The sequence below is a fragment of the Hippopotamus amphibius genome, chromosome 12 (assembly GCF_030028045.1).
Source record: "Hippopotamus amphibius kiboko isolate mHipAmp2 chromosome 12, mHipAmp2.hap2, whole genome shotgun sequence".
NCBI classification, from domain to species: Eukaryota; Metazoa; Chordata; class Mammalia; order Artiodactyla; family Hippopotamidae; genus Hippopotamus; species Hippopotamus amphibius.
This window is the reverse complement of record NC_080197.1, coordinates 11,629,007-11,655,792: the sequence shown is the minus strand read 5'-3', so window position 1 is coordinate 11,655,792 and position 26,786 is coordinate 11,629,007. Positions and strand designations below refer to the sequence as shown.

The following is a 26,786-nucleotide window of genomic DNA, read 5'->3' as shown; positions in this document are numbered from 1 at the left end:
AATTTCATGTTTGCTTGTGGTCATCTCACCTGCAAGAAACTCTAGGAGAATGAAAACCCGCACCCAGCTGAACCAAGCTGAGCAGGAATTCACAAAACACACACACACACACACACACACACACACACACACACACACCACCAGTGGGTGGTGAGCCACACCACTGCCATCAGGCATCTGACCTCAGATAACCCTCCTCCCAGGCTTCACCATAACTCACAGCTCCATCCAATGCCCACTTTCCTGGCAAACATCAGGTCATTTTCAAAGTAAAGCGCCATGTTGATTGTAGCCCTTATGTATTTCTACTTACTCCATTTAACACGTGTAAACCTGTCCTACCGTGTTTTCCTACGTGCATTTCTTTGTGTGTGTGTGTCACTGATGAGGTTTTTGAGGCTTGGGCCCCAGCCCCACCTCCCCCACAATCTTGTGGTTTTTATCGTGTGATTTCCCATAGCGCACGGATTTTTAGGAATGCACATGAAGTGTCAGAGCAGAGCCAACTGTATTATGATCTCCATTTCACTGCTGAGAAAGCCGAATCCAAAAGGTTCATGTGATGTGTCATCCACTAGCATAATGCCTACACAATAATAGTAATATTAGTAATTACCATAATAACTTTTATTAAATGCCTACGATGAGCCAGGCAGTGGCTAAAGTACCTAGAAACGTCCAATTCGTTTGTCCCGACACCCCTGGGATGTAGTATGATCAGTACCCCTATTTTAGAGTTGAGGAAAACAGAGGCACAGAAGGTTACCCAGCTGGACAGAGGGACAGGCGGGGATGTAATAACCCGTGGGCCAATCTGTCTGTGGTCCGAGGGCCAAGGCTCTTGGGGCCCAGGGAAAAGACTCTCTGAGGCACTCGGCTCCCCGTGCCTGGTACTCACTGCTTGATGCTGCTGATGGCGTAACCCCTGCCCAGGCACTGGTTGTGCCCTGCTCCCCACGGCATGCTGTAATTCTTCAGTCGCTTCCCATCCTTGTAAAAGTCTTTCTTCTCTGATCCATCAGGGTTCAGGAATCGGTTGTATTTAAATACCTGAAAGAGGAAGAAGGTCCCTATCTGACTCCACCCCCAAAATGTACATGCATGAAGACAAACATAAGAGGATGTTCGTTACACTCTTGTTTATAAGAGAGAAAAACGGGAAATAATGTAAAGCTCTTTGATGGGGACTGGCTGACAATGATGGCAGCTATTTATAAGGCTGAGCTTGGTCTGTGTGTGCTGACACGGAAAGAATTTTTAAGACTGGTTGTTGAGTGAAAGGAAAGGGTCAGAGTATTGTGTGATCCTATATACACACCTACCTATTCACATGAGTGTAAGTGTATTGTGTGTATGTCTGTAAAGGCATAAGCATTCTCTAAAGGACACACTCCCAACCACTGTCAGGGAACCCTGTGGAACTGGAGAGGAAGGCGAGTGATGACAAATTTTTACTTTTAAATATACGTGTCTACATATTTCTATCTTATAAGTATATATTACTTCTGCGATTTAAAAGAAAATAAATTAAAATTATTTTTAAAAAAGAGGATGCCAATTTCCTTTGGTTACATTGTAGTGTGGTAACATGAAGACTGCATCTGAGCACAGGGCTTGCAGTACAGAGTAGGTGGAAGGAGAGGTGAATGGACCAGTGTATAGACACATGGAAGAGTGAGTTGATGGATGTGTGGATGGATATGGATGGATGGACGGATTGAAGGATGGATGCATGGATGGATGGACGGATGGAAGGATGGACAGAGGGACGGATGGAAGGATGGATGGATGGATGGAGAGAAGGATGGATGGACGGATGGACAGATGGATGGACAGATGGAAGGATGGGCGGAGGGACTAACGGATGGATGGACAGATGGATGGATATGGATGGATGGATGGATATGGATGGATGGAAGGATGGGTGGATGGATGGAAGGATATGGATGGATGGATATGGATGGATGGATGGATATGGATGGATGGATGGATGGAAGGATATGGATGGATGGATATGGATATGGATGGATGGATGGATGGATGGGTGGAAGGATATGGATGGAAGGATATGGATGGATGGAAGGATGGATGGATGGAAGGATATGGATGGATGGATGGATGGATATGGATGGATGGATGGATACGGATGGAAGGATATGGATAGATGGAAGGATATGGATGGATGGATGGATATGGATGGATGGATGTGGATGGATGGATGGATACAGATGGATGTATGGATGTATATGGATGGATGGATGGAAGGATATAGATGGATGGATGGATGGATATGGATGGATGCACAGCACAGAACCTGGCACACAGTAAACATCGAGAACTGTTAGAAACTGTGAAAGTTGGCCCCATCTCGAAGTCCAGGGAGAAGGAAAAGTATTGAGAAGCTGACACTATAACATTTTGAAAACAGGAAAAATTGTTCAGCTGTCTCTTGCAAAGCACTTAGCGTGTGCCAGCTGCTGTGAAGATCTTTCTTACATGATCATGTTTAATCTTCCTGACAACCCCATGAGGCAGATGCTATTATGAGGTCCATTTCACAGGTGAGGAAACAGAGACACAGAGAGGTGAAGTAATCTGGGCAAGGTCCCACAGCAAACAAAGAGCAGAATTGGCTGCCACTCAGGTCAGACAGATCCTAAAGCCACTCATTTTCCCCCACGGTCCCTGGTATGCCTTTTACCTCTGGGTCTGTGTAGATCTCTGGGTCCTTCTGGGGACTCAGGAAGGGGAAGAGGAGGAGGCGGTCACCATGTCGCAGGGTGAATTCCCGCCCATCTGCCATGGGCAAGGCCAGGTCTGCCACGACCTCACGGGTGATGAAGGGTGCAGCAGTGAGCCTGAGGCTCTCACTCAGCACGCTGTCTGCACGGGGAAGGTACAAGGGGGTGTGGGGGGGTCAGCACTGTTCTCTCCCCCACTCAAATGTCACCCCCAGCTCTCATTTTACAGAGGCAGGTGGGGAGGCTCAGAGAGGGTGCATGTCTTGCCCACCCTGACAAAGCAAGGCCCCAAAATGGCCAAGTGATGAGATGTGATTGCTAAGTCTTCAGAGACCCTGGACATGAAGGTTTGGGTCTGACCCTAAAAGAAGCTGTGAGGGAAGGTGGGAGCCAGAGAAGGCTCGGGAGAGAGCAGGGCCATCAATATTGGTTGTGTCTGCCTGGCCAGCATATATTCCCCTTCTGGAAACAGTTCCCTGTTTTCTTCTGGGGACCACTCCCTCTCCCACTATCAGGGGTTGCACTGTTGATTCCACTCCCAACACCTGGGATTGGGCTGTGATTGGCTCGTCAGGGCATCCCAGTGCTCTGAACCCCATGACTGGCTCCAAATGGACACATGACCCAAAGAGAGCCAATGAGACACATTCCTGGGACTTTGGGTAGGAATGTTGAAGAGAAGCAAAGTCAGCCTGGAGCTGCTGGTGGCCATCTTGCCAGCCTGAGACTGGAGCCAACCTGGCAGAAAATGGAAAATGGGACTGAGGATGGAGAGAGACTGAGACCTAATGGCGTTGTTAAAGCACCTGGATCTACCAGTGCCTGAAGACAATAACTCTAGACTTTTTAGTTACTTGCCCTAAATGAAGTCCCTTTCCTGCTTCAGCCCATTTAAGTTTGGTTTTTTGCCACTTGCAACCAAAAATCTCCCACGGAGACCATGGGACTTGGGTAATGGAGACCAGGGCATGGAGATACCAGGTCTATGAAGACAGGAGGCCCAGGGGCATCCTAGGTCAAAGGACACTGATGGACCCTAGCCACTGGGATCCCATGATGGGAAGGGAAAGCTTGGGGGCCCATGATGCCCCAGTCTTTGGGGCTGTTGTGGAGGGTCTGTCTCACCGAGCACAGGCATGCTGTCCAAAACCTTCTGTGGGAGGGTGGTCATCTGCGAAATGGGCTGCTCTGCTTGAGAAAGGATAGGCTCAAGCTCTCCACGCACGGCAGCCAGGGCCTTGGGGTTCTTGAGGAGGAAGAGCAGGATCCAGAAGGCAGCAGGACCCATGTTCCCCTGCAATGAGAAGAAGCCCCTGTTCCAGCATCAAGAGGGCAAAGCCAGGGTTAGAGCTGACTGGTCTGTGCCACGGACACAGCCGGGGCCAGGGCACAGGGGTCAGGAGGCTGGGTTCCCACCCCTGTGTGATTCATGTCCGCCTTCAGCCTCAGGACATGGCCCAAATACACTTTGTGGCTTTGGCCTAGCCCAATGCCTAGTTCAAGGCTATGCTTGGCATCCCTGACCTTGAGCAAAATCACTGATCTGAGGTCACACAGGTAATCTCCACAGCTCATCAGTGAAAATATCGGTAAAAAGAATCAATTAAGATTACTGTTAACATCTGAGGATGAATGCATCCTTAGTCCCAATTCCCCACCCTTCCCTGCATCCATGCCTCTTACCACGTGACTCTGCACTTCCTCCCACTAAAGGGGCAGAATGGATTTCCCCGACCCCTTGGATTTGGGCTCAGCCATGTGACAAGCTTAGGCCAACAGAATGAGGCTGAATTGACAGAACAGCAGTGCTCAGTCTAGGCTTTAAGAGACGTTGAGTATTGCCACTTGCCTGGCTAGCTGGCTGGTCCCAAGAGGAAGATGAGAAATACATGGAGTAGAGCTGAGCTGTCCAGCGGAGCCCAATCTAGACCAGCTGACTCCCAGCAGACTCATAGACAGGCGAGTTACGTAAACGCTCATCAGCGTATGCCACTGAGTTTTTGTGGTTGGTTGTTATGCAACAATAGGGAACTGGTACAATATCTGAAAGTTCGCTTTCAAATATTTGAGTACTGTGTGCACATATAGCAAAGCAGCAATAATCAATGCTGACTGTGAAAGCTATTAGTTTCTTGAACAAAAATTATGTAAACCTAGTTGAGTAATTAGGAAAATGGATAAAATGTCTTGCTCCAAGACTTCAGCCTTGGCTGAATATTTTAATACTCCGGTCATTAGCATGTGACTAAAATGTGATGGGGTACCCTTAAATGAACTCTAGATATGGTTGGAATACCAATTAATCTCGATTTGGAGGAAGATTTTTGTCTACCACAAATGAGTATCCTATCCAATCTGAATAATGGAATATTAAGTAGTCATCAATTATGTTTACTAAGAAATTCTATTACAGACACAACTGCACATGGACAAAAGGACATTTGCACAAGGATATTTCTCAAAGTGCTGATGTAACAGCAAAAGACTGGAAGCAACCTCAATATCTATCAATAGGGGATCAGTGAGATAAATGATAATCCATCCATAGGATGATGATACCGGAAGTTGCTAAAAAGGAGCCAACTCTGTGTGTGCTGATATGGAATTAGAGCCAAGATGCACTGAAGCAAGATGCAGAACGAGGGCTCATCGTGCTACCATTCGTGTGTATGTTTAAAGAGGGATATATGTGAAGAAGCACAGACCATCTCTAGAAGGAGACTCCAGAACCTGGCAACTGATGTTGCCCCTGGGACAGAAGCTAGGAGGGGGAGAGGCAGTAAACAAATGCACCAAAGCATCAGTGATGGTGCAACTGATTTTCTTTCTTTCTCTTTCGCTACCATGAATTTAGAGGTGCCAGCTTCCCTCATCCAATCCTCCCATCAAGCAGGCACCATTACCACACCTTTCACCAAAAAGGAAAACTAAGCATGCCCTAGTCCTCCCCACTGCCCAGCATATAGTGGGGGCTCAATGGTATCTGTTGAATAAACATCTGTGTCCCTTTGGGCTGGGGACCCCCAAGGCAGCCTGGGAGGTGGGCTGGCACAGCTCTAGCCCTGGACCAGGACTGGACCCAGGCAGAGCTGTGTTCAAATCCCAGCTCCCACTTTCTGTGACTCTGGACAAGCCACTCCCCTCTCTGGGTCTCAGAACCTCCCTCTTGGTAAAATGGGGATAAAAACATGCCTACTTCTGGGCTGGCCACAAGGAATATGAGTGACCCCCACAGGCTGAGCACAGAGTAGGTGCTCAGAAGTGGTCTCCCCCTCTCACCAGCCCCTCCCTCGGGTTTGAGAACTGATGGGGGCCTTGGACTCTCTGAGATTTCCGGCTGAGACAAGCAAGCTCACTTGCTGTCAATCACTTAAACAGCCGGGGGAAATGTAGGCAATAAATAATTCAGCTTTGGGTTAGCTCAGTGCCAAGACCATTTTATCCTGCCCAGATGGTCAGACGGGGCCCCTGCTCATTAATTACAAACCAGGAGTGGGAAACCAGGCTGCTCAGTTAACTGTGCTTTCAGGAAGAAGCTGTGGCAAGCTAGGGAGGTGACGAAGACTGCCTTCCGCCTACCTGCACAGATGTGTGAGCATGCGTGTGTGTATGTGTGTGTACGACCACACAACCATGAGATCTTCAGTCCACTACCCTGGAGGCTGAGGGTTCCCCCATGGGGCCTTGCCTCAGTTTACCCAGGAGGACACACCTGGTCTAATCTCATTCCCTCCCACCACAGCCAAAGTCCACCACCCAGCAGCGCCTGTGCTCTCCTCTACCTTTTCCGTGAACGTTGGTACATGACCTCCAGGGGGCGCTCACTGTGAGCCAGACCCAGACCCGGTGCTCAGAGACTCACGTGCGCCACCTTGTGGCCTCCTGTCCGCACTGTCAGTCGACGGGAGTGGGGACACCTGCAGCCCTGCACCACTTCCCTGCCTTTGGGTAACAGCAGCCAATTTTCCTTCAGAGAACGACCTCCACTTCATTCGTAGTCCGTGTGGATTGTCTGGGGCTGAACAACCCCCTCCAGACCTCGGGTGTGGCCACGTGACCCAGCCTGGGCCATTCAGTCAGTGATGGACAAACAGGGGACAGGTGACCAGGGCTGGGCCAGTGGGTATCAGGCTTGTGCTTTGTGCTAGAATTCACGGGAGAGAGAACCCCTTCTCCACAGCGACTGCCAAGTTGCCAAGAGCTGCTGGTGGCCTTTGCTGCCACCACCTGGGGAACATGCAGAGAATACAGAGTTGAGGGGTGGGAGATCACAGATTACATTTCTTTCCATTTTTTGTGATTAAAAATGTTTTCTAAAGGAATAAAAGAATACTCTAAGTGCAAAGTAGATCCTGGATTGGATCCTGGAAGAGAAAAGGGACAGTAGTGGAAAAACTTGGGAAATCAGGATAAAGTATTGACTTTCAATCAATAGTGATGTATTAATACCAAGGCTGATTTCTTAGTGTTCCCACATGCACTGTGGTTCTGTAAGAGGTTAACACTGGGGGAAGCTGGGTGAAGGGTATTTGGGAACTCTCTGTACTATCTTTGCAACTCTTCTGTAACCTAGAATTATCTCAAAATAAAGCTACTGAAGGGGAAAAACTCAATTCTGTGCACAGCTATTATTCTTATTACCTCCTCTTTTCAGATGGTGAAACTGAAGCCCAGAAAAGTGAAGTCACCTGTTCAAGGTCACACAACTAGTCAGTGGCAGAGTTGGGGTTCCACCCAAGGCTGTCTGACTCGAAATACTGCTTTTGCTCTTCATCCTCACGCTGCAGTGCCTCCACAATCGTGAACAAGATCTCCGCTGAGCGTCTGTAGACCCCGGTGCCCCTACAGCTCCCGCAGTCCCCCTCCCCCCACTCAGGACCACCCAGGAGTTCCTGCAGCCATGGCTGCTGAGGCCAGGGCAGATGTGGGGCAGGAAGAGAAGAATGAAACTTGACTGATGGGGCCGCGGCAATTAGCGGTGTGAGTCCCAGCATTACCACGGTCAGCAGAGCTGCCCTCTACCTGACAGCTCAGAGCTGGGAGGGGAGCCCAGACCGTGATGGGCCTGCAGGGTCAGGCCTTCAGGAGCTCTCCTCCGTCTGCCCGCCTAGCCCACCCCACCCACATCCCCTAAGAGCCAGCCTCTTCCCCCTGCCTGGACCTTGGATCTCACCCACCAGGCCCTCCTCTAGTCTCTGGATGCTGGAGCCCCCCTGACCCCCTCCATCAGCCTAGACCCCAGGTCTGGGGTTCTGGACTCATGGAGTTTTGGTGAGGATCCTATGAGATGGTTTGTAAAGTTCTCAATCAGGTGACTGGCACAGGCTAAGTGCTCAGTATCTTTTGAAATGATTATTCCTCACTCGGATCTGACAACAGCAATCCCAGCTACCATTTCTCAACCTCTTGGAACACTTTCTGCACCTGGCCTCTGGGTGGCGCTCCCTCCCAGTTCCCCTCCCTGGCTGCTCCTCAAGCTCCTTTGCTGGCTCCTCCTCATCTTTCCAATCCCCACACCGGAGAGGCCGAGGGCTTGGCCCACTTCTCCATCCACCCTTAAACCACCATCTCTGCACTGTCAACCGCTCAGTGTGTCCAGTCTGGACCTTAACCCTGGACTCCAGACTCTTCTTTTTTCCAGCACTCTTCCCTGCCCATTCTCCATCTCAAACTCAATATGCCCTCAAACAACCCCCCAACTTTTCCACCCAAAACTCACTCCTTCCACCATCTTCCTCGACTTCATCCTTCCTGCTGCTCAGACCCAACCCCCGGAGTCATCCTTGCTGATACCCTCTCCTGATGTTCCATCCAACAGCACAGCCTGTTGACTCTACCTGGAAATATATCCAGAATCCAATCACTCTCCCTCCTGCCCTCCGGTCCAGCACCGTCCTCTCCTGCCCGGATATTGCTGTGGCCTCCTCTCTGGTCTCCCTGACCCCACTTCCCCCCATCACAGTCTATTCTCAGTAAGGTGGCCAGAATAACCTTCTAAAGCAGAAGGTAGCCCACGTCACTCCTCTGCTCAGAGCCTGTAAGGTTTCCCATTTCAGAGGAAAAGCCAAAAGTCCCCCCCATGGTCTATAGGGCCCTGCATGGTCTGGCACCTGCTACCTCCCTGCAGTATCACCCTCATCCCTATCTCAGAGCCTTTGCTCTTGCTGTCTTCCCCACCCCCCTGCCCCGTACACTTCTACATGGCTCACTCTCTCAACTCCTTTCCGTTTCTGCTCAGATGTCACCTTTTTTGACCACTCGAAAAAGCAGCCCCTCCCCACACCTGCCGCTATTCCCTTTCCCTGCTTTATCCATTCTCCATAGAACTTATTATCTGTGATACATTCTACATACTGACTTGTTTATTAACTGTCTGTCTTCTCCCACTAGAATGTCAGCTCCTTAATGGCAGGGTCTTTGTTCTGCTGCCCGCTGTAGCCCCAGCTTCTAGAATGGTGCCTGGCACACAGCGGGCCCTCACTAAGTACTTCTTGAATATGTTCACTGAGCTCAAGCTCTGTGCGCAGCACAGTTACAAGATTTCACATGGATCCCTTCCTTTCACCCTCCTCACAACGCCTTGAGGAAGGTCCTACAGTCTCTATTTTACAGAGGAGTAAAGCCAGGCACTAAGAAGTTAAGGGACTGACTTGCCAGGAAGTGGCAAAGTCAGGGTCCAAGTTCAGGCAGCTTGGTCACAGAGCCTGTGCCCCAAACCACTGGGCTACATAGACTCTTGGCCCTACTCTCAAGACTAGAGATCTCGAAGGGTCTTCCACCCGTCTGAATTCTGGATGCTGCCAACAACTCAACCTCAGAGGACATCGCAACCCCAGCTCCTGCCCAGTTCTCCTGGCCCCGCCAGAGGCTGTGCCCTGGACTTGCTGCCACTCAAGCCCCCAGGCCAGCATCCAGTTCTGCTGACAGAGGTCATTTCCATAAGGGATTCTGGGGACAGTTTGGAGTCCCAAGTCACTGCCCATAAATATGTTATTAGACACTAATGGGGTCTCAACTGCTGATTAAACCCAGTCCCCACCCCTTGCCAGCCTCTGCCTGCAAGGACAGTTAATGGCTCTGAGAGAAAACGAAAAATAAGTCGTAAGTCGATGGGAGAGGAATTACCCTGAAATGTCAGCCTGCGCAACTGTCACTGCCGAGGTGGGGCCAAGAGAAGGAGGGGCCTTGGGGTTGGGGCGAGGGCAGGAGCCAGGCCTGGAGATGCAGCATCCTCAGCCCTGCTTTCTCCCACTGCACTATCTGGTCCATTCCCAGCTCCACTGGCGCTGTCTTCCTTTTGTTTCCAGAATCTATTCACGTCTTCCTCATCTCCATGGCCACCACCTGGTCCTGCCACCATTGTCTCCTCACTGGTGTGCCTGCTTCTCAGATCCTGTCTCTCCTCTGCTCAGAACCCTGCCAGGGCTCCCACCTCACCCAGAACAAAATCCCAATACCTTACTTACTAGGACCCACAGGGCCCTCCGTGATCACCACCCTCACGTCCCACTACCCCTCCTCACTCTGCTTCGGCCACACTCAACTCCTTGCTGTTGCTCAAACACTTGGCATTATCCAACTCCAGTGCCTTTGCACATGCTGTTTCTCCCTTCCTGGAATACTCTATCCCCACATCTTCCCTAAGACCCCAAATCTAGCTCTTTTTATCATCCAGGGTTCAGCTCAGACATTTCCTCCTCAGAGAGGCCACCCTGGCCAGAGTAGACCCCCAGGACCTCTCTAGTCATGGTCCTGTTTTATATCCTGCATATCAGCATCTAAAACACTCTGTATGTTTCCTTGATGTCTGCCCCACCCCTGCCCTTGGCTAAAGCAAGAGCAACACAAAGCAGGGTCTTTGAGGTCTAAGGTAAGTACGGAGTGGAACTTTCAAATGAGTCTCAAGATAACTGGTCTGCACACTTCACTAATCTCAAGGTCATGAAAGACAATGAAAGGCACCAAAACTGTTCCATATGGAAGAAAACTAAGAAGGCAGAATGACTAAGCACAGTGTGCGATCCTGAGTTGGATGCTGGACCAAGGTGAGCCATAAAGGATATTATTGAGACAACAGGCAGAGCTGGAATGTGGACTGTATATTAGATAGTGATCCTGTATCTGGGTTAAGTGTCCTGAATTTGATCACTGTACTGTGGTGAGGTAAGAGAATATTCTTACTCCTAGGAGATGCACACTGAAGTCATGAGGGGCAAAGAAGCATGATGTCTGCAACTAATTTGCAAATGGTTCAGTAAGATAATCACAGTAGGCGAGAGAGAGAAAGCAGATGTGGTCAAATGCTGAAAACTGGGGAATTTAACATTGTAAATCAACTATATTCCGATAAAAATTTAAATAAATAAATAAAATTGGGGACTCAAGGTGAAGTATATATGAGTTCATTAAACTATTCATACAGCTTCTCTGTAAGTTTGATGTCCTTCCAAATTAAAAATATATATATTGAATGAATGGCCCCGTTCGTGAGACTGTTTGACAGCCTGAGTCAGGGAACTGGGGCAGGCAGCTGGGTGTGTGTGCACATACCCACACTCACACTCGCAGTGGCACACACTCAACATGTACACCTACATGCACACACACACACCCATGCAGGTGTGTGCCTAAGTGTGCCTCAGCGCACACATGCACGAGTGCGAGTGCACACACGCGTGTGCACGTACGCACACGCACACACGCTCATACGCACAACCTCACATTCACACCTGCTCGCACCCACCTGTGTGGCCCAGAGCTGCAGCACCAGAGCCCGTGCCTGCATCTCCTCCGACACGCCCATCTCCTCCAGGTGCAGCAGGTAACTCTCCAGCCATTTGCTCCGGTGGGCTCGGCTGGCCAGCCTGGCTGGGGACAACAGCTTCCACAGGCGACCTTTGACCCTGCACACCTGGTCCTTATCCCCTGCAGGGACGGAGCACAGAGGATGCAGGTTACAGATCCACCTCCAGCCCAGAGCCACCCAGCCCTGACCTCCCATGAGGCCAAGGGTCTTCAGAGTTCCTGTGGGAAACAGGCTACAGGAACCCCAGCCCTTAAATGCTGGCCTGGCAAGAGCGGGTGCTAAGTTGACATCTGTTAAATGAATAGGTTTCTTTGCACAGCAGGGGAAGGAACAGGAAACAGGGAGCCGAAGTCTCCCTTCCCAGGGTCTGATCCCAGAGGAACGCCACCCCACATGCATGTGGAGACCCCAAAAGCATACTCTGCACAGCGTCAGTCAGGCGACACCGGAAACAACTGAACTGACCATCAAGAGGGGCAGACTGGTCTACTCGACTACCTTCAGGAAAGGCAGGTAAAGTGAATGAGGGAGGAGGGCCAGGAAGGGGCCCAATGGGAGGGTCGGGGTGGCTCCACTCAGCTCCACCGACCAGCCCATCGGGCCTGACAGAGAAACAGCCCAGCACAGCCAGGGAGCCTGGGTTTCCAGAAGAAGCTGAAATCCAGATGTTCACAGGGAATCTTCTCATGTGTTTTGACATGTGTTTAGCATCTCAGTAAGAAATGTTTAATCACTACACTGGCCACAAAAGCATCTCTGAGGTCAACTTTGGCTCACGGATCACCAGTTCACAAACACCATTAAATAAACAATGGTGGGTTTACATTCTGGAAACCGTGCAGCAGTGAAAACCAACAGGGAAGTTCTTTATGTCCAGCCCTCGCCAGGCCCACACAGGCAGACCATTGATAGAATCAAGTCAGGTGCTTATTGTTTATTATTGTGTTCATGCTACAAGACGATGCTGTATCGACACACATATGTGCAAATACAAAATCTGGTTTTCCCAAAATCACCCTTTGGAAAAGGGTGAGTCGCTTGGATTGCTACAAAATCCCAAAGTCCTAGAAACCATCTCGTTGACTTTTTTCAGCCACAAAGCAGTGTTTCAGGAAGACCCATCCATCCAGCGGCTCTAAACCAGGCTGCATGTTACAGGATGTAAAATGTAGGTGAAACTTATTTGAGGATATTAGTTATGTTGTCAAACAATATGCTCCACATGCTTTTCTTCAACCTCTAAACACTTTCCTAGGTGACATACTTCTCAATTTAAAGCAATGAGGCCAATGGTTCATCTGAAAGACATGATTTTCCTGTTTCCCAAATTGTCAGGCACTGGAGCACCACCAGGCAGCTTTAAATCTCCGGCTTCTCAGTCCCCACCCCACCCCCCACCCCCACCCCCACCAATATCATCAGAATCTCTGAGGGTGTGGCCCAGGCTCACAGGTGGGTGCAGGGTGCAGGAGGTGCTGAAGCCACCTCAGCAGATGCTGGTTCTAGATGCTTATTTACAGGATCAATCTGATGAGATAGCTAAAAAAGGGAGGTAAAGAAATTTAACAGAGATTTAGAAATGACTGGCACTTTTTAACGTCTGACAGTGCAACTGCAGGTCTTGAATGTCACTGTAAACCTGGCTTTTGGGGATGACTTTCAAAAGCAATGTAGTATGAAAAAACAGCCAACAGAATGGCAGAATATATCTGCAAATCATGTATCTGATAAGGATCTAATACTCAAAATATATAAAGAACTACAACTCAACAACAACCAAAAAACCAAACAACCCAATTCGAACAATGGGCAAAGGGCTTGACTGGACATTTTTCCAAAGAAGAGATACCAATGGTGAGTAAGCACAGGAAAAGATGCTGAATGCCGCTAGTCATCAGGGAAATGCCAATCAAAAACCACAGTGGGAGCCCACCTCATAGCCATTAAGATGGCTAGTATTTTTTTAAAAAGTAAAATATTGTAAGAAGCAAGGGTGTAGAAAATTGGAACCCTTGAGTGTTGCTGGCGGGACTGTAAAATGGTGCAGCCACTACTGGAAAGTTTGGTGGTGCCTCAAAAAGTTAAACATTGAATTACCGTAGGATCTAGCAGTATCACGTCTGGATTTATACTCAAAAGCTTTGAAAGCAGGGACACAAACAGATACCTGTACACAACCATGTTCATAGCAGCATTACTCACAATAGTCACAAGGTGGAAATAACCCGTGTCCATCAACAGATGAACAGGTAAACAAGATGTGGCACGTCCACGAACATTCTGACACATCCTAGGACATGGATGAATCCAGAGAACATTATACTCAGTGAAGTAAGGCGGACATAAAAAGGGAAATATTGCATGATTCCACTTACATGAGTGTCTCTCTGAACAGGCAAATTCATAGCGATGGAGAATAGAATACAGGTTATGAGGGGTGGCGGGAGGGGGAGATGGGGAGTTACTGTTTAATGGATACAGATCTTCTGGTATGATGAAAAATTTCTGGAAATACATAATGCTATGGCTATACAACATTGTGAAGGTACTCAATGCCACTGAATTCCATATTTTAAATGGTCTAAATGGTAGATTTTAGGTTATGTCTATTTTGCCACCATTAAAAAAGAGGAAGGTATGTGAACGTCATTTGGCAAGTGAGCCAAAGATGGTAGTGTATAATAAAAAAATGGACTGGCAAAAAAAAAAAGAAAAAAAAAACATAGCGGCAATTTAATCAAATCAGCTTAACATTTGCAGAGCCCTTAGAACAGTGCAGGATACACACATCTTACACAAGAGTTAGCGATGGCTACTCTATATTGTTAGGAAAAGGCAAAGTGTCCACATCAGTGTGTTTACCATGCATTTGTGGGCAAAAGAGAAAAACAAGAATGTAATGCATTTGCTTGTATTTGCATGAAGGATCCATGAGAAACTAATAAAACCAGCCGACTGTGGAGAGTGGGAAGTGGGTGGAAGGAGGGATGACAAGAGGGAAGGGAGACTTTTCACTGTTACTCTTTATATTTTCCGTGTCTGAACCACATGAAATATCTTCAAAATCTGGCACCACCCCCCATCCTCGGAAAACATTTCCAGAGAAAGATCACAGATTCATAGATTCAAATAGTTCATTCGTCTTTCAAACCATGATCAGGGAGTGACAAAGCAGGGTTCTGGAAAACTGAGTTTGGTGACTCCACTTGGGACCCCACTGATGGGAAGACACAGGTGTCAAAGCTGGAGTCTGAATAAGCCACTTCCTGAAATGTGAGTGTGGGAGGAAAGCAACATTTCTAAACGGGTTAGTTTATACAACATGTAAACTTAACCACGGATGTTCAACAGAATCAATAAGTAGACATTATTTCATTTCCAGCCCTGATTATTTCCACGTTTAGGCTGACCGAAAAAACAAAGCAAGACCAAACAAAAAAACTTTCCCACTGGGAAAACCAGGACTTGCTGTGTATTTGGATCAGAGTATATTGGGGCTCGTACTGTATTTTAACACATTGAGAAGGGTCTAGAACTTCTCTATCCAGGAAAGAAGCCACAAGACACATTTGCTTACTGAGCACATGACATGTGGCTGCCCAGAACTGAGATGTGCTGTGAGTGAAAAGTACACACCAGACTCCAAGTCTTAGCATGAGAAACGAAATGTAAAATATCACAAGAATTTTTACATTAATTACATGCTGAAATGCTAATGTACTTAGATATACTGAGTTAGAGAAAAAATTTTATTAAAATTGATTTCACCTCTTTTTTTTTAATGCATCTACTAGAAAATTTAAAATTACATATGTGGCTGGCATTCTATTTCTACAGGATAGCACCTTTCTAGCAGGATAACACCCAATTGGTAACAATGGTTACCTTCGAGATAGATGCAGAGGGAGTGTGGTCAAAAGAGAATTTGCCTTCTCTGTAATATTTGATTTTCTTTTTATTTTTTTCACAAGAGGCAGGGGAACCCAGTTAACAGCCCAAACTCTGGAGCAGAGTGCCTGACCTTGAACGAGGCACCTCACCTCTGAACTCCTCAGTTTTCTTACCTGTAATTGGGATGAGTACTCACCACATAGGGTTATACGGGGACTGAATGCATTAACATATAAAGCCCAAAGAGTGATGCCTGGCACAGGCCCAATAAACATTAACTATATTATTAAACAAAGCTTAATGAATGTTAGTAAATTATGAGTCCAAGGAGAATGTATTCACGTGTTATTTCTATAATTAAGAAATAATAATAAACTGTGAAGTAGGGAACACCCAGTTTGCAGCCAGAGAGACCCAGGCTGAAATCCCAGCTGTGCCCCTCCCTAGAAGGATGATCTCGGGCAAATCACTTGTATCTCTGATTCTCAGTTCCCCACCTGCAAAATGGGGGCAACCTGGCTCATAGGATCATTAGGATAACTCAAAAAGACCACACAAACGCACTCTGTACTGGCAGTGGTCTAGTAAGCTGTCCTTGCTACACTCCTGCCATTTTTATAAGGTGTTATTCACCAGCCCCAGGGTAATGAGTCAATGCTGTGAATCAGAACTGCCAGGCTCCTGCAACTGGTAACTTGCTCGGAGGCAGGAGAAACAGGTTCGATTCCACAACTCCCACGCTGTGCGGGCTTGGCTGAGGCCCTGTCCATCTCTGGGCCTCAGTCTCCCCATTTGTAAAGCAACAGGTCTAGGCGTGGAAACACCTCTGTCCCCTGGAGACCTGAGGGTACAGTTTGGAGAGGCTTCCAGTGGAGACATGTTTTTAAAGTGTTGTTTTACCTTTAAAATGCTTTTGATTTTTGCATTAGACCCTGTGATGCTTTAATATAAGAATGCTTTCTCCCCCCAAACAATATTCAAATAAAAAAACAGCCAATAATCCAGTGAAATGATTATTCCAGAAAGAAGGACTATGCTTACTTAGCTTTGGGCTCTATTTAACTCTCTGCTGCCCCCAACTCCCTCCTGTATGAGAAGCACCAGACTCAATTGTTTAAGGGTCCCCTAAAGGATCAATTTTCTTTTAAAATGTTTACATTTCTAAAAGCAGAGGAGGAATAATGCATCCAAACGGTAAATAACAACAATATCGATAATAATAATAAAGCTCTAAGAGTTCACACGAGCATAAGATTCTCTCCATCGCATCTCAGACTTCCCAGAGGCAAAAATCTATAAATGTTCCCATATTTAAACACAAACACACACACACACAACACACCCACTGTTCTGCACATTTTTCATAACAGTAGACTTCATCCTATAACAGTATATGCCATTCCTTTCTACAGTTCCATAGTTTTCCCTTGTTTGAAAGCTTAATTTATTTCATCAGCTGCTACTGGGGGCACTTAGGTGGTCTGTAGGGTTTGCTAAAACAAGCGACGTGCTAGTGAACATCTGTGCATCCGTGGACACACGTGAGCATTTCTGTGGGGTAATTCCAAGAAGCGGAAGTACGGGATCAAAGGCATGTGTATTTCATATGTTGGCAGGTTCTACCAAATCACTTTTCCAGAGAAGCTGCATGCTTCTTGTCCCACAGCAAGGAGCCTGGGGGCCCTTCTGCACCCCAGGCTCCAGTCCCTAGCTGAGAAACCTCTCCCTACATTGCCACCTGCTGCCTATACTGAGAAATGCAGCTTTCCCATACCCAGCCCAGAGGGGCTCCCAAAATAACAGGGCAGGTCTCCCTCTGCATCTACCCAGACTGCCCTGGAACACCTGCATGGAGGAAAGAGCGACAGAGAAACTATTCTTTCCTGGAGAAGTAATCAGTGCTGGGATGTGTCAGCGCTTTATGCACTGGATTTTGCAATCAGACAGACCCAGTTTCCATTTTGTTGGCTCTGCCACCTTATCAGCTGTGTGTCCATGACAAGTGACTTCACCTCTCTGAGCCTCAGTTTCTTTACCTGAAAAATGAGTTTAATAATACCAGCTTTCCAGCACGGATGGCAGGATTCAATAAGATAAAGGAGTTGTCTCTAAAAAGACATTAAGAGTCATGAACAGGCAAAGAGGAAAAGCAAATGGCTAGTAACACTAAAAGATGTTTCATCACAGTAGTCAGGGAAAAGCCCATAAAGCCAGACGCCCTTTTTTTGCCTATCAGATTGGCAAGGATTTATAGACTGATAACTGCAGGCTGACAAGGTTGTGGGAAAATGCAAATTAAAACAACAAATTACCCACCTCTGCCCATTAGATTGGCAAACAAATGGCAAGACTGATAAAATCTGGTGAGGAATGAGCAGACTCACTCCCTTTGGGGAGGCGTATGAACTGCTCCATGGTTTTGCAAATGATGTGGCAATAGCTAATAAAAATTTAATGCGTATGCCCTCTGACCTGGCAAACCCACTTCTAGGAAACTGTTAGAGAAAATCACCAGATGGCAGAAGAGATACTGACTGGGTTGACCAAAAAGTTCCTTCCATTCCGTAACATCTTACAGAAATACCGGAACGAACTTTTTGGCCAATCCAATACAAATACAATGAAATACTGTAACAGTCACACACACACAAAAGAAACAATTATAAATATTCATTGGAGGTGGATGGCTGCCTAAATATAGACCTGCGAGAGCCAGAAAGATGTCTGAATTTTTTATGTTGAGTTTTACATTCTTCTACTTTGCTATATTCTTATTTGCTTGAGTTAGTTTTATCATAGATCTTCTGGGGGTTTCCGGGTATAGTATCAGATTATCTGCAAATAGGGATAGTTTTATTTCTTCTTTACTCATTCTTTTACTGGTAATTGATTTCTCTTATCTAACTGCATTGGCTAATGCCTCTAGAAGACATTTGTATTGACAAGGGACAGCTATATTGTTAGCTTAAAAAAAATAAGCTGCAGATAATAGATATAACAGTTTTTTGTAAATACACACAGTGACACTTTAGATATTTGTTTCCATTTTCAAAATACAGTGTCCCTACGAAACACTGTGAAGGGATATATCAGCATGTCAACATTGGTTTCCTTAGAAAGCTTGGCTTGGAAGAGTATTATTACTTTCTACTGTCTACATCTACCACAAGAATATGTTTCTTTTTTAATTTAAACAATCTACTGTGTTAAAGATTGATTTTTAAAAATACATAAATAAAGGAAATGGGGTCATGAGCTGTTGTGAGCACTGAAAGAGACAATGCTTAACCTGCTATCTGGCACAAAGAAAGAGCTCAAAAAATAATGTTTTTTTCTTATTACTTCAGCCAATCCTAACAGCCACACTCTAGGAAGATCCTACTGTTCTCCCCATTTTACAGATGTGATCACTGAGGCATAGAGAGAATACATAAGAGCCAATAAACCACCTCAAGCCACCTGAGCCCACTGCCTTCACCTGCCTCTCTGGAGAAAAGACCCAGGGCAAAAAGAAGTTAAGTAACGTGCCCCAAATCACCAGCAAGGAAGCAGCAGAGCAGAGATCTGAATCCAGGTCTTGTTATGTGTCTGAGACTAGGACACACAGTATTTCTCAACCTTCCCGCAGCACTTGTCAAACAGGCAGTGTCCCAGCCTCCCTGGAGATTCAGATTCAAATGGACCAAGATGGGGCTTGGAGACCTGTCTTATTAACAAGGGCCCCAGAGGATCCTTCTCACTGGGGATGTCTGAGACACAGTGGCCAGGCGAGAATGCAGCCCACTGGTTCCTACGGCCCTGACACTCTGAATCCAACAGAAAGCTCTCTACCAATACTGAGTCGCCTCTGTAGCCACAAAAAAATGAATGAGATGGGTTTTTACACACCGATGTGGAAAGTTCTAGATACGGAGTTCAGTGAAAAGTCTAAGTAGCAGAACAATTCCTCCAGTGTGCCATGTCAGTGTTATAAAAGCACAGGGCTAATAACTAAGAACAATGAAGGCATGTGTGCTCGGAAAGACATGTGCGAGAATGTTCTCAGCAACCTAACCAAACCAGAAACCAGAAATCACCAAGATGTCCATCAACCAGGAATGGATAACAAATTACTCTCATGGAATACTGCACAGCAACAAAAAAAGAACAAACCACAGATACATACAACCTGCATGAATCTTACATGCATGAAGCTGAGTGGAAAAAATCAGACACGAAAGGGTGCATATTGTATGATTTTTTTTAAGAACTTTTATTGAGATACAGTTAACAGACAATAAACAGCATATATTTAGAGTGTACAATTTGGAATCCCAATCTGCCAATTCATTCCCTCCCAGTCCTCCCCACGTTCCCCACTTGGTGTCCATGTGTTTGTTCTCTACACCTGTGTCTCTATTTCTGCCTTGCATTTCCTCTTTCACAGTTGTTAGCATTTGCCTTATGTATTGAGGTGCTCCTATATTGGGGGCATATATATTTATAATTGTTATCTCCTCTTCTTGGATGGATCCCTTGATCTTTATGTAATGTCTTTTCTTGTCTCTTGTAAAATTTTTTATTTTAAAGTCTATTTTATCTGATATGAGTTTTGCTACTCCAGCTTTCTTTTGATTTCCATTTGCATGGAATATCTTTTTCCATCCCCTCACTTTCAGTCTGTATGTGTCCCTAGGTCTGAAATGGGTCTCCTGTAGACAGCATATATATGGGTCTTGTTTTTGTATCCATTCAGCCAGTCTGTGTCTTTTGGTTGGGGCATTTAGTCCATTTACATTCAAGGTAGCAATCAATATGTATGTTCCTATTACCATTTTCTTAATTGTTTTGTTTTTGTTTTTGTAGGTCCTTTTCTGCTCTTATGTTTCCCACTTAGAGAAGTTCCTTTAGCATTTGTTGTAAGGCTGGTTTGGTGGTGCTGAATTCTCTTAGCTATTGCTTGTCTGTAAAGCTTTTGATTTCTCTGTCGAATCTGAGTGAGATCGTTGCTGGGTAGAGTACTCTTGGTTGTAGGTTCTTCCCTTTCATCACTTTAAATATATCATGCCACTCCCTTCTGGCTTGCAGAGTTTCTGCTGAGAAATCAGCTGTTACCCTTACAGGAGTTCCCTCATATGTTATTTGTCATTTTTCCCTTGTTGCTTTTAATAACTTTTCTCTGTTTTTAATTTTTGTCAATTTGACTACTATATATCTTGGCATGTTTCTCGTTGGGTTTATCCTGCCTGGGACTCTCTGTGCTTCCTGGACTTGGGTAGCTATTTCCTTTCCCATGTTAAGGAAATTTTCAACTATAATCTCTTCCAATATTTTCTCGGGCCCTTTCTCTCTCTCTTCTCCTTCTGGGACCCCTATAATGCAAATGTTAGTGCGTTTAACATTGTCCCAGAGGTCTCTTAGGCTGTCTTCAGTTCTTTTCACTCTTTTTTTCTTTATTCTTTTCTGCATCAGTGATTATCACCATTGTGTCTTCCAGGTCATTTACTCACCCTTCTGCCTCAGTTAATCTGCTATTGGTTCCTTCTAGTGTATTTTTCACTTCAGTTATTGTGTTGCATACCTCTGTTTGTTTGCTCTTTAATTCTTCTAGGTCTTTGGTAAACTTTCGATCTTTGCATCCAGTCTTTTTTCAAAGTCCTGGATCATCTTCACCATCATTATTCTGAATTCTTTTTCTGGAAGGGTGCCTATCTCCTCTTCATTCAGTTGTTTTTCTGGAGTTTTATCCTGTCCCTTCATCTGGTACAAAGTCCTCTGCTTTTTCATTTTCTCTGTCTTTCTGTGGCTGTGGTTTTCAGTTCCACAAGACGAAATACTGCTGATACTGCTTGATACTGCTGTCTGCCCTCTTGTGGAGGAAGCTATCTAGGAGGGTCGTGGGTGCTTCCTGATGGGAGGGACTGATGGTGGGTTGGGCTGCATGGGCGGAGCTCAGTAAGACTTTAATCCGATTTGGTGAGTGGAGCTCAGTAAAACTTTAATATGCTTATCTGCCAATGGGTGGGGCTCTGTTCCCACCTTGTTGGTTGTTTGGTCTGAGGCTACCCAGCACTGGAGCTTACAGGCTCTTTGGTGGGGCTAATGGTGGACTCTGGAAGGGCTCACGCCAATGAGCACCTCCCAGAACCCCTGCTGCCAGTGCCCACGTCTCCTCAGTGAGTCACAGCTGCCCCACACCTCTGCAGGCAACCCTCCAACACCAGCAGGTAGGTCTGGTTCAGTCTCCTATGGGGTCACTGCTCCTTCCCCCTGGGTCCTGGTGAGCACACTTTTTGTGTGCCCTCCAAGAGTGGAGTCTCTGTTTCCCCCAGTCCTGTGGAGGTCCTGCAATCAAATCCCGCTGGCTTTCAAAGTCTGATTCTCTGGGGATTCCTCCTCCCGTTGCTGGACTCCCAGGTTGGGAAGCCTGACGTGTGGCTCAGAACCCTCACTTTAGTGGGTGGACTTCTGCAGTATAACTGTTCTCCAGTTTGTGAGTCACCCACCCAGCATTTATGGGATTTGATTTTAACATGATTGTGCCCCTCCTACCGTCTCATTGTGGCTTCTCCTTTGTCTCTGGATGTGGGGTGTCTTTTTTGGTGAGTTCCGGAGTCTTTCTGTCGATGATTGTTCAGTAGTTAGTTGTAATTCCGGTGCTCTTGCAAGAGGGAGTGAGCACACGTCCTCCTACTCCGCCATCTTGATCACGTCAACTTGTATGATTCTTTTTATAGGAAGTGTACGAACAGGTAAAACTAAGCTGAGGTGAAAGAAATGACAGTGGCTAACTCTAGGGGGTGGATGTTGACTTGGAAGAGGGCATGAAAAGTTTAGATTGACCTCTCAGCTGTGCATTCAGGACGTGTGTGCTTTCCTTATATAAAGTACACCTTGGTAAAAAAAATTAAAAATCCTAAAAATAGAAAGTAAAAATAACACACAGCTCTGTGTGTGTGTGTGTGTGTGTGTGTGTGTGTGTGTCTGTGTGTCTGTGTGTTGGAGAAAGCTCTGCAGGATCTACTTTAAGCTAGTAATAACGGTCACCTCTGTGGAGGGTAGAGGAAGGAGTGGGCTGGGATGTGGAGAAGGTGGAAAACTCTTTTATTGTTCCCTCTAAATTACTCTATATAGCTTGAATTTCTTATAATCAGCATAAACTACTTGTAAAAAGTTTTAAAGCAAATTAAATCTTAAAACTAGAAAAAGGAGCATACACACACACACATGGTCCACAGGCCCCACTCCATATATGCTGTATCAGAATTTCCACCAGGAACCCCAGCTCTAGTCCAAGCCCTGCCTCTCCACCACGGTGCTCTTGCATACCCCAGATGACAGGGATCCCACTACCTACCTCCAAGGGCATTAGAATGTCTTTCCTCCTATGTTATCCATGATCCTTCAGTTTGAGCATGGACTGGGTCCCCCATCAGCCCCACCACCCACCGGGGCCCCCATGGTGCTTACCCACTGACAGGGAGCCACGTGCCAGTTTGGGGAGCAGCAGGTCGAGCTGGCGGAAGGTGTGGAAGACGTCGGCTGAGTGGACGCGGTCCTGGGCCTGGCTCTCCTGGGTGTGTGGCGGTGCCTCGACGCCATACAGAGTCAGGTAGCCGGCTCTGGGGGCGGCAAACAGCCGGTCAAGGGTCATCTTTGGATTCTCCCAGCCGAACCCTCCCAGGGCTGCCTACAAGCTTTCTTCATTGGTACACCTGAGGAGCACCTAATTTTCCTACCTTATGTCAGGGACCGTTCTGGGCCGCAGAGTCAGTAGAGAAGAAAACAGACAAAACCCTCATGACCTCACAGAGCAGACACTCTAATGAGGGAGACAGACGGATGGAGAAATGAGTGGACGAGTCATATGTCAGCTGGGGCTCAGAGGGAGGGACAAAAGGGGTGGGAGAGGCTCACAGTTAAGCTAAAGGACGAGAGGGAGCCGGTGTAGGAAGATCAGGGGGAGGGGTTCGGGGCACAGGGAAGAGCCAACCTCCTGCGGCAGAAAGGAGGCAGAGTGTTGACGAGGTGCCTGTAGGCTGGTGAGCAGAGCAGAGTGAGGGGTGGGCAGTGGGGCAAGATGGGGGCTCCCGGAGAGGGCGTCAGGGCAGGCTCCCTGGAGCGGGCCGGGTCTGAGCTGAGACCTTCAGGATAAGCGGGAGGAAGGGGTTCGGGCAGAGGGCACGGTCCCAGCAAAGGCCTGGAGCCAAGGGAGCAACCACGGCCAGGTCCGAGCGCTGTCAGGTGCCCCTGGCCCAGGGGCTGGACTGAAGTGTGAGGGGCTGCGGCAGAGCGGCCTGGGGGTTGGCAGCGCCCACCACACGGGTCAGCCGGGGGCTGGGTGTCAAGGGTGAGAAGGCTGGCCTTGACCTGAAGAGCCCTGAGCGGCCTAAGCAGGAGAGGGACAGGGCCTGGCAGGGGATGTGGAGAAAGGATGAGACACAGGAGCAAGTGGGAGCCCTTGGGCGTGTGTGTGCGCATGTGCACACACACACACACACACACACACACACACACACACCCCCGCCCGCAGGAATGCTCTCAGAGGAAATGTTTTCACCACTGGCCACTTTTCAATTCTACAGAAGTCCAGCCCCACGGGCCTCAGTCCTGGGAGGAAAACCACAAGTTTTCACTTTTTCCATGTGGTGAGAGGGGCCAGGACCCCTGAGAGAGACACCATGAAGCCCTGATCCTGCCCCTCTCAGCTCCTCCCTAGTCCTTGGGTCTCCCAGGACAGGGCTTTTCCCGAGGAGAGGACAGAAGCAGGAATGAGGGGCGGTGGGGCTGAGAAAGGCCTGTCTGGTCCCCACTTTGTCCCTCATTCACACAATGCAGACACGTAGCAGGTCTTCAATAAATGTTCTATCAATAGATAGGTGGGGACTTCCCTGGTGGCACAGTGGTTAAGAATCTGGTCTGGGATGATCCCACATGCCGAGGAGCAACTAAGCCTGCACGCCACAACTACTGAGCCTGCGTGCCTAGAGCCTGTGCTCCACAGCAAGAGAAGCCACCACAATGAAAAGCCCGTGCACCGCAATGAAGAGTAGCCCCCACTCGCCGCAACTAGAGAAAGCCCGTGCGCAGCAACGAAGACCCAATGCAGCCAATAAATAAATAATAAATTTATTTTTAAAAAAATAGATGGATGGATGGATGGGAGGGAGGATGGGTAGAAGAACGAATGGATGGATGGGAGGATAGATGGGTGGGTGGATGAATGGATGGATGGATGGATGGGAAGGAGGGAGGGAGAGGGGGTGGATGGATACGTACATAGTTAGAACTTAATCCTGAGAATACTGATCTTGGAAGAAAATACAGGGTCATCATGATTCTGAGCTCAGTCATCCAAGCTACTGTTTCACCTTTACCCTGCATCTCACTCACCTTCCCCTCATCCCGTCTCGGCCTCCCCAGGCCCTGCAGTCTCTGTGACACTGCAGTTAAACACTTGTCACCATTTGTCATCCTACTTGCACTGATTTTTTTCTTAAAGCAGAAAACTAGTTCCTTAGATAACATTTCTACCAAAAATAGGCAATGAAGAATAACCCCTCCCCAAAAGAAAAGAAACCCAGGAAGACCACAAGATTTCACACTGTGGACGTGAAGGCCCTTCCTACAGTGCCTTCACATCAAAATAACACCTAACACAGCTGAAGACAGGCAATAAATAATTACACGACCTATAAATACACACGCGACCTATAGGTGGCGCTAGGAGCCATAAAGAAAACGCGGGAATGAGGGTGGGTAACGAGAGGGCCATCATATTAAATGGGGTGTCAGGAAAGGCCTCCCTGAGGAGGTGACCCTTGAGATAAGACTTGAATGAAGTGAGGCAGGAGCCATGCAGATCTGTAGGGAACAGCATTCTTGGGCAAGGGAACAGAAACAGCAAAGGTCTTGAGGTGGGAGCGTGCCTGGCCTGTTCAAGGGGCAGCAAGGAGGCTGGTGAGATGATACCAGTGGAATCAAAGTTAGAACACTGGATGTGACTGAGTGAGGCAGGGGCCCACACAGAACAGGGTGGAATCTCATGGTCCAGGGCTACGTGAACGTGCATCTTTGTATCAGTGCAACTGTCATCCAACATGCCTGCTCCTTTTGTATTTCAGGGGCTGCAGGTGGCAAGGAAAAGGCTGAAGGCTGCTGCCAAGCCAGGAGGCAGGAGCTGCAGCCCAGGGCTCAGGCCCTGAAGACACAGGGATCCACTTACATCTGCCCCCCGGCACTGTGCCTGCTGTCACCCTGAGCCTAAACAGGCCAGCTGCCACCACGCAGCCCCCACCTTCCCCAGGGCCTCAGCTTCTTCTCTGACATCTTTGCTTAGGGATGGCAGGAGCCAGGAGACCTGGGAGTTCCCTGCTGTGAACTCGCTGGGTGGTTTTAGCTGCCCCTCTCTGGACATCAGTATCTCCACCACACGATGACAGGGAGGACCAGACCAGAATCACCCAGACCAATCACAGCCCTGGTCGGTGTCTGCACCACTTCAGGGTGAAATAAGAAGAAGTGGAGAGTGTAGGCTCTGCAGCCAGAACTGCCAGGACCCCAACCATGGGACTCTGGGCAAATGACCTAGGCGCTCCAGGCCTTAGTTATCTCATCCGTCAAGCGGGCTTTGTAAAGTACCCCCTTCATAGAGCTATTGTGAGGATTAAGTGTATTAGCACACATTGAGCCTACATGAACACACACGTGTCATAAGTAGTCCTGTGTGCCCATACGTGTCAGCAAATGCCTGTCCTTCATTCTGAAACTGTATTGCTGTAATTTTTTGGAGCGGTTGAAATGTCTTGCTTTTATGAGCTGCTGGTGATTAATGGTGCCACCAAAAATGACTGCTTCTCTTTCCCTCACTGCCTGTGGCCATGCTCCTCCATCCCCACCACCACACAATCAAATCCTTCAGCAGGTCCCATCAAGCCCATCCCCCAAAGCTACCCAAATTCTTACCATCTCCTGGTCCAGGCCACCATTTTCTCTCACCTGGGAAACTACAACAGCCTCCTAACAGGTCTCCCTGCCTCCCTGTCATTGCCACCCACCTGAACTATGATCTAGTCTCCATCTGGCAGCCAAAGAGAGCTTTTAAAACTCTAAGTCCAATGATGTTATGCCCCTACTTAAACCACCAATGTCACTCGTCTTGCTTAGAATAAATCCCAAAGCCTTCCATGGCCTTGAGGCTCCATGAGATCAGGTTTCTGCCAGTTTCTCTGACCTCATTCCCTCTGCCCCACCACCTTGGCTCACTGGGGCTCCAGCCACACTGGCCCTCTTGCCGAGCACCTGGGTGACCAGCAAGGCCCCTTTTCCGGCATGTGTCTCCTTTACAGCTCATAGGCTGAGTCAGGCAA

The 26,786-nt window shown here is 47.6% G+C and overlaps 1 protein-coding gene across 1 annotated transcript in view; it reads right to left on the bottom strand.

Annotated features, from left to right (window-relative positions):
* Positions 1-26,786, bottom strand: part of PTGIS (prostaglandin I2 synthase) — a 48,162-nt gene that overhangs the window by 5,004 nt on the left and 16,372 nt on the right. Inside the window, exons 5-9 of the mRNA XM_057703365.1 lie at positions 22,888-23,039; positions 11,485-11,666; positions 3,867-4,035; positions 2,702-2,883; positions 899-1,050 (exon numbers count right to left, since the gene is read on the bottom strand). Coding sequence (XP_057559348.1) covers positions 899-1,050; positions 2,702-2,883; positions 3,867-4,035; positions 11,485-11,666; positions 22,888-23,039 — 837 coding nt within the window. The remainder of the gene's footprint in view (positions 1-898; positions 1,051-2,701; positions 2,884-3,866; positions 4,036-11,484; positions 11,667-22,887; positions 23,040-26,786) is intronic.